At 50.2% G+C, this 16,441-nt stretch overlaps 7 protein-coding genes across 7 annotated transcripts; 5 read left to right on the top strand and 2 right to left on the bottom strand.

The window, feature by feature from the left end:
- Window positions 1-658: 658 nt before the first annotated feature.
- On the top strand, window positions 659-964 carry TGAM01_v203323 (hypothetical protein; the record flags this gene model as incomplete). The annotated part of the gene is made up of 1 exon (XM_018801352.1): window positions 659-964. One exon carries the CDS (start codon window positions 659-661, stop codon window positions 962-964), a length of 306 nt encoding a protein of 101 aa, XP_018665623.1.
- Window positions 965-3,709: 2,745 nt separating this feature from the next.
- On the top strand, window positions 3,710-5,395 carry TGAM01_v203322 (hypothetical protein; the record flags this gene model as incomplete). The annotated part of the gene is made up of 2 exons (XM_018801353.1): window positions 3,710-4,562; window positions 4,635-5,395. 2 exons carry the CDS (start codon window positions 3,710-3,712, stop codon window positions 5,393-5,395), a joined length of 1,614 nt encoding a protein of 537 aa, XP_018665624.1.
- A 397-nt stretch (window positions 5,396-5,792) lies between these two features.
- Window positions 5,793-7,675, bottom strand: TGAM01_v203321 (amidohydrolase ytcJ-like protein; the record flags this gene model as incomplete). The annotated part of the gene is made up of 3 exons (XM_018801354.1): window positions 5,793-6,586; window positions 6,659-7,130; window positions 7,187-7,675. 3 exons carry the CDS (start codon window positions 7,673-7,675, stop codon window positions 5,793-5,795), a joined length of 1,755 nt encoding a protein of 584 aa, XP_018665625.1.
- Window positions 7,676-8,586: 911 nt separating this feature from the next.
- On the top strand, window positions 8,587-9,473 carry TGAM01_v203320 (hypothetical protein; the record flags this gene model as incomplete). The annotated part of the gene is made up of 2 exons (XM_018801355.1): window positions 8,587-9,088; window positions 9,145-9,473. 2 exons carry the CDS (start codon window positions 8,587-8,589, stop codon window positions 9,471-9,473), a joined length of 831 nt encoding a protein of 276 aa, XP_018665626.1.
- An 863-nt stretch (window positions 9,474-10,336) lies between these two features.
- TGAM01_v203319 (hypothetical protein) lies at window positions 10,337-10,662 on the top strand (the record flags this gene model as incomplete). Its single annotated transcript, XM_024549180.1, has 2 exons — window positions 10,337-10,531; window positions 10,591-10,662. 2 exons carry the CDS (start codon window positions 10,337-10,339, stop codon window positions 10,660-10,662), a joined length of 267 nt encoding a protein of 88 aa, XP_024406018.1.
- Window positions 10,663-11,137: 475 nt separating this feature from the next.
- Window positions 11,138-13,078, bottom strand: TGAM01_v203318 (hypothetical protein; the record flags this gene model as incomplete). The annotated part of the gene is made up of 2 exons (XM_018801356.1): window positions 11,138-12,915; window positions 12,970-13,078. The coding sequence occupies 2 exons, from the start codon at window positions 13,076-13,078 to the stop codon at window positions 11,138-11,140; spliced, it is 1,887 nt and encodes a 628-aa protein (XP_018665627.1).
- Window positions 13,079-15,189: 2,111 nt separating this feature from the next.
- On the top strand, window positions 15,190-16,303 carry TGAM01_v203317 (peptide alpha-N-acetyltransferase Nat2; the record flags this gene model as incomplete). Its single annotated transcript, XM_018801357.1, has 3 exons — window positions 15,190-15,637; window positions 15,746-16,096; window positions 16,155-16,303. 3 exons carry the CDS (start codon window positions 15,190-15,192, stop codon window positions 16,301-16,303), a joined length of 948 nt encoding a protein of 315 aa, XP_018665628.1.
- Between the last annotated feature and the right edge of the window lie 138 nt (window positions 16,304-16,441).

The following is a 16,441-nucleotide window of genomic DNA, read 5'->3' as shown; positions in this document are numbered from 1 at the left end:
CTATTTCCGACATTCTGACTATTTCGCTCCTCAAGCTGTCTATTGGGGATACGATCTACGAGACTATTGCATCCCGCAGAGCCTTCTCACCGCGACTATCCCCCAAATAAGCATTTAATGATAGCTAATGTGAGGGCTGCGACATTCTATTTTGTCTTTTTCCTCTTCCTTTTCCTATTTTTCTTTTTTTAAATGCGTGTTGGTCAGCCTTTATTTTTTGTTTAATTGCAAGTTTTACATCATCCCATCCTGCGGGAGGTGGCGCACCTGATCCTCTGGGATCGCAGGATTCAGATCTGCTCCGCGATCTACAATGCTTGGTGTTTCTAAATGAATTGGGTCCAACGAATGTCATAGCGTGAAAGAGCAATTGAGAAGTCGTGAAATGAGCTGGAAAAGGCCCAAGTTGAATAATAGCTGTACTGAGAGTTTGGGTATAAAATGCTGCAAGAAGTCCATGAAAATCATTGTTTTTCTTTTTCTCATCGTCAGTCGACTACTCGAATCAATTTTATCTCATAAACAAACCTGCTCACTCAGCAATACCCACATCTACCTATCAAGTAAGAGGCTCTTCAGTCTTCTGCTCAAAAACTTCCTGTCTTCACCAGTCTCATCGCTGACCTCTATACATAGCACAGTCATCACAAAGTCCATCATGATGCTCACCAACTTCAACGTCTTGAGCGTCGCCGCCTGTGCTGCCGCCTATCTGGCCATGCCGGTTGCTGCTCGCACATGGGCCGGCAGCGTCGACATGGAGCAAGCCTGCAGCGAGCAGTACGGCGGTGGATGGACAGCCAAGCTTAGCGGAAGCAGTGGCAATGACTGGGCCTGCGTCGATGGGAGCGGCAGCTCCAAGTCCATCAACGTGGACGCGTACTGCTCCCAGACTTATGGCAATGCGGCCTACGCGGACCCTCAGGGAGGCGGCGCCTATGACTGGGGCTGCTACTGGCGATAGATGCCTGCGAAGCTGTTGGAATGCCTTTGCTTGGCCAAGACGGGCTGTGAAGTTGGACGAATACTTGGTATTGTGATCAAACGATCGCGAATCGTTAAGAGATGTGCGAGATTGTGATGGCTTGTATTTTATCTTTATCTCTGTTATAAGAGCTCTTAGTACCACTCGTTAAATGGATACGTATTTCTCACTTTCGCATGCTTTCCGACGTCTTGGACAGCTCTAAGCTTTATAGGCATTGCTGTTCATGCGCCGAATGCCAGTAATGCAGTGTTATCAAGGCCCTGGATTCGAGTATCTTGTGGCTGACATGCGCATGGAGTCGTTATTGAGTGCTGGGCTTCTTTTGTGATTGTTTACATCTCCACCTGCAGAGATGTTTACAATTCATTATGTCGGCAATCCTAGGGTTATTAATCATTCTATCCTTGGATAGATTTTCCTGCCCTGAAATGTTGTTTTGTTGCTGCATTTGTAAAAGTGCTTACCTGTAGTTGGCCATTCAGTATTAGCTAGGTAACTACTAGTAGGATTGGAGTGACGATATTCCTGGTCTGTTCTAGGCTTGGTTGCTGTCACTATATCCCTAAGTGGCATCGGACCCTTCTTTCGACTTGGCTCGGCCAATGCTGACGGTTCAATCATCATCATCATCAAGCCGCGGCGACAGGTCGAGAAAGATGATGATCCAGCACAAGAAGCATGAGATCCAAATACGCGTCAAGCATTGAATGAAATACGGCGCTGACTAAATACAGTAAGACAATACTGTACGGAGAAAGCCGCAATCAGCCAGCGTTTAGGTCAGACGACGGACCGTTGGTTAGTCGACGTGATAGGGAGCTGGCCAGCGCGATCCGCCGTGGGTCCAGGGGTTTTCTCAGGGACAGCAGCCTCTAGCTCGCTGGGCATCGCGCCTATTGGGGAGTGAGACGGGGGGGTTTAGGGTAGAGCTCGTGGCCATGGCGAGGTTCTCGCTAGCACATGCCGGCGAGCCAATCAGCGTGGCAGGCCGGCAGCTATATTTGGACCCGGCCAGGGCGATCAAACAAGCTTTTCTGCCCAGCGGCGTGCATGGAGTAGCGGAAAGATGAATTTGTGTTTTAAGTTTTGGGTGGGTGGATGGCGGCAAAACCACGCTCAATGGCGGATAGGAGGTTTTGCTGCTTCTTGGTTGAGAGGAGAGGCTGCAGCAAAGATGTCGGAGCAACGACTTCGGAGACTTTATGCATCGCCTCTGTCTGAAGAGCGGGCTCGTAAAATACATCCGTGGATACTATAAAAGACGAGAAAAATAGGGGAGCCAGTGGCAATGCCTCTGCAGGTTCCAGCTCCTTCGGTCCAGGATGTTTGCTTCTACATCAGTACGGTTTAGGAAGGGATAGCGCAGCGAAAACACGAGCAGCTCAATAGCGTACCGATCTACAGCGTGCGGGCAAACCAGGTGGAGAGGCATCATTTATGCTCAGTCGTTCTGGCACCACCGCCTACTCATTTCCCTGTTTTTGGGGGCGTTGTCAATGTTCAGGTGAAGCAGTCCGGGTATTGCATCGCTGAGCTGAGTCGGCGCAGGCTGCGAATTGAAGTTTGAAGTTTGATGGTGTTGAATTGAAGGGAAAACAGCTGTACTCTGTGCCAGCGGTGGAACAATGACGCTGTGCTGCGCTGCTCGAGTCCCACTGCCGGCAAATAAGCCGTCTTGGCCAAGATGCGAGGCGTGCACATATGTAGATCTCGATTTCTCGGGTTGACCCTTTTCGGATGCCCGCCACGAACAATAGAAGCGGAAGCAATCACTCGATGTAACAACAAGCCGTGCTCCATCGCTGAGTGCTTTGCATTCTAGCATCTCTCTAGCAATATTGTAGCTCTTCATCATTGTTTATTCTATAATTCCGGCTTCTCTCTGTTCGTGCAATCAGCCTGTCGATCCAGAGACGTCGGCATGCACGGACGCTGCCCTGGCGGCACATAAGATTTAAACGTAACTTTGCGCCTAATGGCGATCGACGGCCGCTTCCTCGCAGCAGAAGCTTCCTTTGGCCCATTCTCTCCCATTCTCCATAATCATCACCCTCGCCCTCATAGAACCAGTGGCCTACTGTGGAAGGTGGGCACTGGGGCGCCCATGCCTCAGCTATCGCCGTAAGCTTCGAATAATTGTGGAAATCCGAAACCAGCGTGCGGAAGGCGTGACCTCACACGGATCTCCAGCAAAGACTGATGCTCCTTCTTTTGGAGCCCATCAAGGGTCATTTCCTGTTCTGTCGCTATTCTTCATTCTTCTCATTTCTCATTTCTCGTCTGTCCTTCGCATCTTTGCTTTTCCTGCTCCTTTCCTCTCCAGTCCTCCTGTCTTTCTTTTCCTCTCCATCCTGCTTTCATCCATCCCTCCTCCTTATCCGTCCTACGGGAGAAGTTGATGGCAAAGAGAGAGATTGATTCTCCTCTCTCTCGTCCCTCATAAACTCTTGCCTTGTTTTCTCTCACCGGTCGCATCCTTCCTTTTGTCGACTCTAGTTCCCTGTTTGCCTTTCGGTGTTCCTTCGTTTGTTCAGTATTGTGCGAGTATACACGTACGGATTAATGAGTCGAGGAAAGCTCGCACCGCTCGCTCCATCAACCACTCGTTCTCTGCAGACTCAGCGTCTCTGATTTCTGCCAAATACATCGTCACTTGGGAATTACTTCTGCGCTCCTTCGCGCATAAGGAGCAAAAGGCTCTGCTTGTTTCATTGCTGTGCAATGAACGAACACACTTCCCCCAATTATTCGCCATCGAAAGAAGAAAAGATGGGCTTGCTGGATGAGAGACGGGGCTCAGATGCTGCAACTGATACTAGTGACAGCAGCTCGGGCACCCTGACTGGCGCCGGTATCGCCACGACTCCATCCCTTGCCGACAGTCGCTTTCAACTTGGTATTCTTAGTCCTTCTGCCGATACCCTCAAGGCACCGTTTGGTTTCATTCGATCGACTCCGTGGCGGATCCTCATCGTTCGCTTTCTTACTTTCCTGATACCCAGTTTCTTGCAAGGTCGCCATGCTCGAGAGCAGATCTGCCCAGCCAAGCTGGCTCCAACGGCGTATCTCGATGGCATGCGTGGTCTGGCAGCGTTAGTCGTGTACTTTTGTCATTACTTTTACCAAGCATTCACTATTGCCGAGGGATGGGGCTGCGGAGAGACAAACTACCACATCCTCAAGCTGCCATTCCTGCGTCTCTGGTACCAGGGGCCTCCCGCCGTCTGTGTCTTCTTTGTCATTTCTGGATATGCGCTCTCATACCGACCTATGAAATTGATTCGAAATGGAGCCTGGCCCGACTTTTCCACCACCATGAGCTCTCTAATCTTTCGACGCGGCCTCCGTTTGTATATACCCACGGCCATCTCGACCTTTATGATCATCTGCCTCTTGCGAATCGGCGCCTACGAGTGGACTCGTGACTTTGCCAACGATAAGAAATATATGAAGAATATTGTAGAGCCCCATCCGGCTCGCATGGAGCACGCCTTGGCTCAGTACAAGGACTGGCTCTTGCACATGTTTAGGTTTATTCAGGTGTTTAGCTGGGATAAATTTGGTGGAAGTACTTGTAAGTCTCAGATAAATAACTGCTGTCCAAGGTTACGAGATTTTTTTTGCTAACGTGCTTTTTTCCATGTAGCCTACGATGTTCATTTGTGGACGATTCCTGTCGAGTTTCGATGCTCGCTCTACCTCTTTCTCACCATCATCGGCACGGCCCGCCTACGCACGTCTGTCCGCTGGCTCACGGTCGCTTTGGTCATGTGGATCTCATACCGCAATAGCCGGTGGGAGCTGGTGCTGTTCTTTGTGGGAATGCTGATTGCCGAGAACGATCACATTCGTGGTGCGCATGTTCCAACGCCCAATCCGGCTCTGCCAGTAGACGAAAAGTCACGGACAACCAAAGCTAAGCTTTGGCCAATCTTTTGGGCTCTCTTTAGCATCCTTGGCTTGTACTTGATGTGCCAGCCGGACGGCCGAGGTGAAATTACCCCTGGTTGGATATGGCTCTCATCTCTCATTCCCAAGTGGTGGAAGGAGGAAAGATACCGCTACTGGCAATCGACGGGCGCTGTCATTTTCATCATTGCGGCGAATCACTCGCCTCGATGGCAGCGCTTTTTCAACTTGCCAGTGGTCCAATACTTTGGCAAGATCTCATATGCCCTTTACCTCATGCACGGACCTGCCATGCACGTTGTTGGCTACCACTTCGAGAAGTGGGCATACGGCGTGACTGGAGTGGAAGGATATTGGTTTAATGCTGGATTCATCCTAGGGGCGTGCTTCTGCATTCCCACCGTGGTGTGGTGGGCAGATGTGTTTTGGAGGGCAGTTGACATTCCCACTGTCAAGTTTGCCAAATGGTTTGAGAGCAAGGTGATTGTCAAAGCATAAGAGGCAGAAGAGGCGGACAATTACGGAGAGGGGAAGCGACTTCTTTGTTTAGTATGCATGAACTAAGGATTGGCAACTTAGATGGCGTTTATAGCGGTGTTTTTTTCTTCTTCTCTTTCAATCTTTTCATTTTTTTCTCTTCTGATTCGTTATGAACAATATCACAATCTGAATCTTGGAATCCATATTGTCTCTATATACAGCCGTTTGAACGTCAATAGTTTCTGATCTGCACAATTGCAGCATTTTTTTTTAGATGTACAAAGACATAAAAGAAGAAAAAACCAATACGTTCCCATTTCGAAGCGCTAGCCCTGGAGCTTAAAATCCAGAATCATGAACATGGACAGGACATGCTCAATTGGCGTTACATCGAGACAAATGGCACTTAGTCCTGTTAATCCCGCGAATACACTCTTCTGCCTCCCACCCAAGTCTCTCTTACTTTGACAGTCCGAATTTTCTCGACGTCCACATCTTCTAGCGGCTCATCAAGCACAACCCAATCCGCAAACGAGCCTCGCCTGATGATGCCCGCGCTATGCTCCAAGAAGGCTCCGTAGGCAACGTTTCGCGTGAATCCCAGAAGAGCTTCATCCAAGCTGAGAGTCTCTTCCGTCTGCCATCCCTTTGAAGGGTTTTTCGGGTCTGGTCCAAGTCCCGTCTGCGGACTCCTCCTCGTCATGGCTGCGTAGATTCCGTGAAAAGGATTCGGTGGCTCGACGGGGAAATCGCTGCCAAGCACAGGATTGACATCGAAGAGAGATTTCATGCGATAGGCTTCGCTGCTGGTGCGTTCAGGACCGAGTCTCTGCTCGGCGTACTTCATGTCGGAGGTCGCGTGCGTGGGCTGGATGGATGGGATAATACCCAGTGCGCGAATGCGTTTCTGGTCGTCTGGGTGGATGATTTGGGCGTGTTCGATGCGGAAGCGGTGGTGTGTGGACTGGCACTCGGCGAGCAGAGCGTCTTCTCCTCCGCATTGCAGCTCTAGGGCTGCTTGGAAGGCGTTGATGGCGTTGCGGTTGGCGAGATCGCCGATGGCGTGGATGTTGACTTGGAAGCCTTTGCTGGCCCAGGATTTGGTGACTTGGGTGAGGGCGGAGGCGTTGATGAGGAGAGAGCCTGAAGTCCAGGGATGGTCTGTGTAGTTTTCGAGCATTGCAGAGCCCCAGCTTCCGAGGGCGCCATCTTTGAAGTGAGAGAAAGATTAGCATGATATATACATATATAGTTTGTGTTGCTGTCGTGTAAGTCACTTACCAGCAAACAGTTTGACGCTCCTCAGCGTAAACTTGGCGTCTTGGTCAGACATCATCGGAGCGTCCTCCGGGCAAAACGTGTTTCTCTTGTCACACTCCAGCATGCCATACACGCGAACTGTCCAGTCCGGAGACGAAGAAGCCAGTTCCGAGTATAGCCTGGCGTTTTCCGCAGTGACGCCGGCATCGTGCATGCCCACCAGGCCGACCTTGTTGAGCTCCTTCATGGCGGACTTGACGGCGCGGGCTTTTTCTTCCGCTCCGGGCTTGGGCCACAGATCCATAATCATGTCCATGGCGTTGTCGCAGAAGACGCCTGGGCCGGGATCGCGGATGACTTCGCCGCCTGGGACGTTGGGGATTTCGGATGGCAGGAGGGCGAGGACGGCTTGGGAGACCCAGGAGCAGTGGACGTCGATTCTGTCGAGCATCATAAAGATGCCCCTAAGCTGCTCGTCTTGCTCAATGTCGTCCTTACAAGGGGTTAATACACTTGAACCGCTGAGAAAGAACAGTACTTGCCACTTACCGCGGTAGGCATCCGTCCAAAGGCCGATTGGTCCCATCCCACGCCGCGAAGCCAGTGCTTCTCAGTGCCCGCCTCTGGATTGGCTTCAAGATACGTCTTGATGCGACGCCTCACCTCGTCCAGCGACTGCGACCCGAAAAGATCGACCGAGTGCAGGAACTCGCCGTACTGCAGCAAATGGCCATGGCCGTCCCACAACCCCGGAATGACATGCCCTTCCGAGACGGTGGCATCGGCGTCTTTTGCTGCTGCATTGCCATCATCCCGAGCCCAGACTCCGGCAAAGACGTCGTCCTTGACCGAGAAGCACTCGGCCGATGGCTGGTCACTATCGTGAGTCCTGACGCTGTTGTAGCAGTACACCGGGAGAGGGTCACCGAGGTCGGCGAAGAGGAGCGGGTGCTGCTGCTGGTAGGAATAAGCCAGAACTACGGCAGCGATGGCCGAGATGATGGAGCCCCAGCGGACAAGCGGCGGCAATGGAGCCATTGTTGCTTTTCTGTCTAGTCACAGCAGCAGCAGCAGTGAATCAGATAACAAGCATGGAAAGAGCCTGATGTCTATAGAAGAGATTGAGCCTATTTATGGGCCATCTAATCTAATTCACTCTGTCATGTTTGCCATGTTTGGCGCAAAACTAACAAAGTAGATCTACATGAAGGGCACAAAAAGTGGTTCGTGTAAATGTTATTAGCGCGCCTTTTGCGTCAACCCTTTTTTTTTTTTTTTTTTTGTCTAATAGTCCTTATCTCTCTGGATTAGACATTAGAAAATGCCAAATTCGTAGCCGCCTTCTTCGTCTTTCTATTTTAATTTGCTAAGATGAATCGGCTGCTTCTGATAGGCTGGCTGTTAATCAGGAACCTGCCCAAGCCATGCGGGCGCTAAAAGGTTGGGAAGAAGCGGGATTGGATGGCGGGGTTGGAAAAGGGCAAATATAGTCTAGTAGATAGACGAAAGGGAGGGGCGAAAGCCGTTGAAGAACCCCTCAATTGCGTTGGAGCTTTGGTGGATCATGTTTGCGCGATGAGTTGAATGTTTATCGTTGAATGGTTATACATGGTTGTACTTTAGGTTATTTGTCAATATGCGTTTGTGTCTTGAGCAAGAGGCTGATGCTGAATCATGGTCAACGCAGAGTGAAATAGAACAAAAAGAAAAGAAGAAGACAAGCTGCAAACGCAAGCGGAGCCCGTACTCGTCAGCTTTATGCACTTTCCGTTTGTCGTCGTAACGGCAATTCGGAGGCCGAGCCATCATAAAGTGCCAACCTCGGAACTTTCGTTTACTTTTTCCTCATCCTCAGTTTCCACCTATTCACCATATATACCCTCAAACTCAGGTATACCTACTGTCAGACCCTAAAGAACATCTCACAAAATTTCAAGAAGCCCATCGCCATGGCCTCCACCGCCGACCTCGACGCCCTCGTCAAGACCCGCGTCACCGACCCCATCCCCCCCGAGACGCTCTTCCCCATCCTCTCCACGGCGCCCTTTGTGCCCTCCAAGTCGCTCATCAACGCCCGCGACGTCGGCGCCGTCCCCGGCAGCAACATCCCCGCCGGCCGTATCTACCGCTGCGGCACCCTGCAGTACGCCAGCCAGGACCCCGACGCCCTGGCCTGGATCGGGGCCAACGTGCGCCGCATCTTCGACCTGCGCAAACCCGAGGAGAGGGAGCGCGGGCCCGACCCGGAGATTGCTGGCGTCGAGAACGTCTGGCGGGCTGCGGCGAGGGACTACCAGACGCCCAGCCTGGCCGAGTTTGCAAAGGGAGATGGCAGTGAAGCCTGGAGGGACCAATACATGGCCGTGGCTCTGAGCTATGCGCCCACTTACAAGGCCGTTCTCGAGCACATACGCGATACGCCCACCGAGCCGTTTCTCTTCCACTGCACAGGTGAGTTTTCTATCCTTCACTACGACTATACAAGACTGACGTGGAATAACAATCAGCTGGCCGCGATCGCACCGGTGTTCTCGCCGGCTTGCTGCACCACCTCGCCGGCACGGCCTCCGACGATGCCGTCCGCGACTACATGCTCTCCCGCATCGGCACCGAAGTTGCCCGCGACAAGCTCATCCACTTCGCCCTAGAGAGCGTCGGAACCACCGACATGGAGACGCCCGGCTTCTACAACCTCGTCGAGCTGCGGCCGCAGTATTGGAACGCCTTTGTCGACGGCCTCACGGAGCGCTATGGCGGCTGGGACGGCTACGTGACCAAGGAGCTGGGGCTGTCGGAGGAGGATCTCAACACTATTAAGAAGAACATTCGCTCCTAGTATGGAGGGAGAAATGGACTGTTTTTTTGCTTTAAAACGCTGCTGTTGCCGTTGCCGTTGCTGTTGCTCTTTGTGATACCATAATAGACGCTGGATACCTGGATACAGCTAAGAGGGGCACGTTGGACTCAATCATGATTCACACGAACCTAGACATCTGATTCTATCTAGAACAGCTAGACTAGAGCTACCAAAAACTTGTCTGAAATTAACATAAAAAAAGAAACAAAGCGATCAACAGAGAACCATCAAGTTCAATCACACAAAAACAAAAAGCTGCTTGAATCTCGATTTCCCACCCCTAGCCACAAATGACGTTTACCAGCCACAAGGGTCCAGGTCCAACGTCCACTAAGTCAAAACCCACTTCTTGGCCTCTGTCCCACAAACAAGCTTATGTCGTCAGTTGCAAAGGTGACGTAAAATGACGACCCTGGGGGGCACACCTTAATTAAAGATCACCGATGCCTTATTCCAACCCCCCCAGCGAATAGAAGCAGCTTATTACACGCAGAAAGTTATCGGACATTGCACAAGACGCTAAGATCTGCCCTGTTTCTTGCATTTTGCAGCCTCGTATCTCTCACATCCATTACGTTTGATCGTCGCTTGCTTCTCATTGTCCTTTTGTCATGCAGGGCACTATATCTCTTGACTTACATCATTCAGCCCATACACTGCAAGCGTCTCTCGACCTTTACGCAAGTATATAACTCTGCTCTTCCTTCTCTGTAGTTTCCATCTCTTCTTACAATCACAACATCGTAAACAAACACTTATATCAACTGCTCCACATTCCACCAAGCAAAATAAACAACCACCAATATACACTTCATATCAACAGACAAACAAAATCAGCCAAAATGCCTTTGACCCGTCGCCATCACCACACAACCACCACCACAACCACCGCTCGGCCCTATCGCCGCAGCATCTTCTCTCGTCGCACTCCTCGCCAGCCTCGCGTGCACCATCACCGCAAACCAACCCTCAAGGACAAAGTCAGCGGCGCCCTTACCAAGCTCAAGGGAAGCCTAACTCACCGTCCTGGTGTAAAGGTAATACAGTTGAAACATTAAAAAGAAAAAGATGAAATGGCTAATCATGTGAAATACAGGCTGCCGGAACTCGCAGAATGAGAGGCACAGATGGCCGCGGATCGCATCGCCCCAGAAGACGTTTTTGGTAAAGGTTTGCAGAAGACGCCATGGCACGAATGATGATACCCTATAATGATGTTATTTGCGACACGACTTCTCGACACTCTGTATAATTATTAGTATTTTGGATGAATAATATCTATTGAATAATTACTTTGATATCTCTTCCTGCATCAAATTCCTGCCGACCATCAATTTTTTCCTTTTTCGAACGTCCCGTGTATTATACTCTATCAAAACCAAACGGTAGATATGGCTCGCGCAGCAGCATCATTTTGAATGCACAATGTCCAGACGAGCTTGTGTGTAGAAAATCTCCCGTAAACTCCATAGCCTAATCGCATCAGCTGTACCTTTTCATTACCTTTGTCTCAATCCTTGGTTTTCTAGCTTTTCTTTTCTTTTCTTTTTCTTCTGCTTCTTCGACTCCCCATTCTGTACATATGTGCTTTGATTCCAGCCCAACTTTCACCACCCTAAAAGCTTTTCCGCCTCAAGGAAGACTTATAGCAGCTCGTCAGTCTCATCAGACTGTGGAACCATCGGCCGATAGAGGGGAGCAAGACGAATTTGATGGCCTTTTGGATCATCACTTTGGCGCCGTGTCTGACATCTCGCAGAGGACTGATCCGCGCAGACAGACACAGACTTGGTGCTCTCTTCACGGACTCCCATCATTCTGTTCGTGTCCCTGGGGGATAAATATCGGGAAGACGGAGTATAGTGCGCTGCAAGCTCATCTGCTTCTTCACCAATCCCACGCCTCTTGAGCTCGCTATAGCATCGAAAAGCTATCTCAAGCTCCTCCAAATCTCGCTTGCTAGGGGATGGGTGTTTCTTCGTCCACTTTGTCGTGCCTGCTTCCAGAAAAGGCTTGTCTCGCATCAAATCAACTTTAACGCGGTCGGTATTTGGCAAAGGCCGCACATGTCCACTTTGGCTTGCAGTCTTTTTTAGCGACACAGCTTCTTGAGACTGGTATACAGTCAAGTCTGTAGTCATTTTCTCTAAGCTCGTTTGAGTCCGCAGCTTGGAGCATTGTCCATCGAGACTATCATCCATCGTAGGTGTTTGAACTCGATGCAGATGAATTCGGGGAGTTGAAGCGCAGACAGGGGAAGAACTCAAGACCCCATCTTCAAGGTTACTGTCAAATCCCCTTTCGGCTTCGAATGGATCGATGATGAGCAGAGAGGTTCTATTGGATCCAAAGATAATTTTCAGATTCGCATGGTTTTCGATAATGCTGGGGCTGTGTAGCAAAGCAGGCTCGGCAAAAGGGTCATCTATGGATCGGCGACTCCTAAGAGCCTTTCCGTCGTTGGCGACAGGTTTGCGAGGCACACAGCCGCCCACCATTTGCTGGACTTTCTTTCTGTTGAGGTTGTCGCCCTCGTTGAGACGAATCTCAATAGCATCAATGAGAGGTGTCTTGAGTAAGATGGGAGAAGAAAACACAGGATGTGAAGTTAGAGGACCATCAATATCTTCATGAATAGGTTGCTTCGTGAGCTTGACACGCGGCTTGGATCCCGAGTTGGATGACTTGGTCTGCAAACGGTCCCATGCACTTGATACCCGGGCCAACACCCGCGAGGGCATACGAGACATCTTGGGAATAGGTGATTTGCATGGCTGAGAAAACGACGGTTTTAGAGCGTCGGTGGCCGCTAACATGGCGCATACTTTGTCCTGAATATCATCGGGATTGACCGCCATTGCACTCTTCTCATCGGTGATCTCGCCTTGAAGGAGAATTTTCGGAGCTCTATCCATGATGTTGTGTGGAAGAAGGCACACTGCCTCTGCGTCTTTCACGATGATATATGAGGAGCGGTTGGCCGAGTTTCTCAAAGGGCTCATCAAGGGTCGGTTTATACTACAATCTTTTCGTCTGGGAGACGAAGTTGAGCTCCGTCGTGGCCTGGAAGACTTCGCAAACCTGTTGTTGGGAGAAGCTTTCTGAACTCGTGGAGCGCCGGGGCGACAACCTCGACAGCTATTGGAAGTTTTATCCTTAGATGAGCTTGGCGAATGAGAGCAGATGCGTCGTTCTCCAATTTCGGGCGTAGTGGCCTCAGGAGCCAGAGGAGTAGAAGTAGAAATTTCCAGTGCGCCTTTCTCTGTTTGTTGTATGACCTCTTCTTCTTGCAGGTCTGAACTGCTGTCATCGAGTAGAGCGCTGGCAATCCTCTCGAGAGTGATTGGTTGGATATCATCCCTATTCTGAGTAGCCTGCGTCATGGCCTCGGAGCAGGTATTCACAGACTGCGAAAGAGGGTCTGATACAGTTAGCCTTGCACTATATCTATGCTCGGTAGGCCAAAGCAACATACCTGGGTCCTTGGCCAACGATGGATCAGGCGAAGACTGGGATCGATTTCGAGAACGCAGAGAACCAAGCGCATTTCTCTTCTTCCCATACGTGCGGATCGGAGGCGCCATTTTGACGGCCACGAAGAAGATGAGAAGAACAAGGAAACGAGTGTGTAAGCAAGTAAATAGAAGGCAGAAATGCATAAAAGACAAGACAAAGGAACAAATGAGTGACGAAACGAACGACAAATGTCAAAATGAGTGAATTGGAGTTGGTCAGTTGAACGAGTGACAGGGGAACAATACGGATGATGGCGTGATGCGCAGCCAAAATTTACCAGGATACCAGGCAAAATTTGGATGGCAGAGGACACCTTATGAAGCCAGCCTCGGGCAAAGGAAGCAGCTCCAAGGAGTCCTAAACTTGGCCGCCAGGATCATACATATGGTCTGGATGGTCGGCGAGGAAGCTGGGGGATGTCATATCCCAAAGGCGAGCTGTAAGCGAAGTCCAGCCTTTTTTGCAAAGAAGATGAAGCCAAGTGCAACCACGAGAAGGGCAGAAGAGGAGAAGTGCCAGGAGACCGGGGCCGATATCTGGAGAGGGGGGAGGAGAGGAAGAGGAGGGAAAAGAGGAAGAAAGAAGAAGTAAAGAACAGATGCCGATGTCGGTGGCCAAAGAAATAGCCACATTTAGGCATCTTTAAGGCACGAGGCCTGGAAGAGTGACTGTGCAGAGGCTTTCGGGGAGCAACTGGTCCGCTGGTAGAAGACTTGGCAGCTGTTGAACAGCTGTTCAGGGGATAGTGGCACTGAACAGAGGAAAGAGTGGAAGGAGCAGGCAGCACCGCGTCACTGAATCACTGCCTGTGCAGATGGATCCAGGGAGGAAGGGCACAGAGAAGATTTAATCGATTTCTGACACATTAGTACCTTTTAACATGTTTACATCAAGAAGAGTGATTCTCGGAAGCTGGTGCTGTACTTTTTGGAGAGATGACTCAATGCAAGAACTTCCAATTAAATCTACCATCACGTGCAGTGTAGCTCTCAATTATCATTCAATAATGGCAATGTCGCTGAAGAATTGCAGACTGTAGAAATTGGATGCTAGAAGATATGTCGCAAAAAGTATTCTGACACGAGATGATCGATAGCAGCGCCTTGATACCCGACTTTGGAGCGTGAAACATGCATACGTAAACACTCGATAAAGGATACGATAAATAATAGCAATAGCGAGAAGAAATAGGCTTGGTTAGTTATATTATATTGCTCTACCTCGAAAGCTACGTTGCCAATTCTGTGTCTTTCCAGGAGATATCCCAAATCTGGGAAAGAAATGGCCAGCTACGGATGCACTACCACTACGTTCAAGCAAGCAATAGAGCTCTCAGTGCCACCACATCATTGGATTAACAGGCTTCATAAGGCGATATTACCAAAGAGTAACAACAAAAGAATATTCATTAAGCAATATATCAATGGCAATTGATTCCTCAATGCCTTCTCTCCTCACATTACGCTCAACGTGGGATCGAGTCTCTTACAGCCAGTGTCGTTGCATCGCTCAGCACGTGATATGCATCATCAGCCCTGCTAGCGCCTCGTATCCTTGCTCCCATGCCGACATTTACACGAGCCGGGACCAGCGAAAGCCGTTGTTTACATCATCGTGACCTGAAAACTTTAATAGAAAAGAAAAGAAAAGTAAAAAAAGAGTATAGCAAGGATTTCAGAACAAACACAGCTTGACCGACACTGGCAAACGAAAAGCACTGCAAAAAAAATTAAACGAAACACTGATTCCAGCTTACAGACCATCTGCATTTGCATTGGTCACCCCACCAGGCTCGGCATATCAAACCACCAATTTTTTTTTCCTCTTTAGCTGAAGTTGACCGAAGGGGCGACTTGCGACCTAACCTTTCTCTTTGCCTTTTCAGCGTCTACGCCTTGTTTCCAGGTTCCAGCCTCTGTATCGTTATCGATACATCGACACGATTCTACGGGAATCCCTTCTCGCGCCACGTGGAATTCCAATTGCTGCCTCCTGACACGGACTCTCAGAGCTCCGAAGCTCCGCTATCTCCATCACCGAGCTTCGCCGGGAATACCGCCACTCCGTTTCATTTACTTGCCTGCGAACCGACTCGAGCTTCTTTTGCAGAGCTTTACGTATTACAGAAGAGGAAGACGATTCAAGGGAGGACCTGCATATAGCGCTACATACACACGCAATGATTCGAGCAGCGGCGTTCCAATCGAGGATACCTCTTCGGCAGGCCAAGACTGCGTCGGGACAAAACGGGGCGTTGAAGGATGTCTGGGCAAGATTTTTTTCATCACAGCCGGTGACGCAAAGCCAGAGCGGCAGCAACGCATCATGGAGGAGGCTACAGTCAATCTCGCCCCTGGGAGGAGCGATGCACCGCGCTGCTCCCATGCGACCAACTGCCAGGATAGCTGACAGCTTCGCGAGAGGGACACAGCGACGCAACTTTGTATTCTCGGCGTGGAGGCGCAATACTGCGCAGGGGGCCAAGAAGAATCTGTCGCTAAGTGAGAGGTTCAAGAAGCTCTCCAGAGAGTATGGGTGGTCGGCCGTGGGCGTCTACTTTGCGCTCAGCGTGCTGGATTTCCCGTTCTGCTTCCTCTTCGTGCGGTTGGTCGGAACAGAGAGGATAGGTACGTTCGCTTTGTGCTCTCATGATCTCCTTCTTCTCTTTTTTTTTTTCTCTTCTAGAGTAAGTTTTATAATGCGATACTAACCGGAGAATGGATGGGGGCGTCCAGGCCAATTCGAGCATTATGTCGTCACAAAAGTCATCCCCGAATCAGTTCGGACAGCTTGGAACGAATGGCGACAATCTTTCAAGAAGGAAGAGAAAAGCCATCTGGGCAGCAACAATATCAGCGACAGAGTAGAGATGGCAGGCTGGGGCGTAGAACAAGCGCAGGAACGCAACAGAGAAGAAGCCAGTGAGTTTGAACAACACTTCCGCCCCCCTGCTTTTTGGTACCCTTCCCGATATGGCTCTATCTCTCACTACGTGGAAATGTCTCAGACAGCTCCACGTCATGAGAGAGGGAAGAGACGACCTGTTTTCCCCATATGGCATTCACGGACGGTTACCGAGCCCGGTGGTACTTTAATTTGAGACAGTCAAGGGACAGAGAGAGACTAACAGCCCTTTTCCCGCAGGCCTGGCAACGCAGCTAGCGCTCGCATATGCTATCCACAAGAGCTTCATCTTCCTTCGGGTGCCGTTGACCGCTGCGGTGACGCCCAAGGTGGTGAAGGTGCTTCGAGGCTGGGGTTGGGATATTGGAAAAAGGACCCCACGATCATAAAATCATCTAACCATAACAAGGCCTAGGATGAAAGACACTGCCGGATATGCATGTAAGCACGGTTTTATCCGCGGCAGTGTGTGAAAAATTTTCTCTGCCTCTCTCTCTTGTAACATTATTGTCAATTTCCTTTTGGGA

This window comes from Trichoderma gamsii (genome assembly GCF_001481775.2).
Source record: "Trichoderma gamsii strain T6085 chromosome Unknown Scaffold_9.2, whole genome shotgun sequence".
Taxonomy (NCBI): Eukaryota; Fungi; Ascomycota; class Sordariomycetes; order Hypocreales; family Hypocreaceae; genus Trichoderma; species Trichoderma gamsii.
Note: the sequence above shows the minus strand (reverse complement) of the source record. Positions and strands in the feature narration are given on the sequence as shown.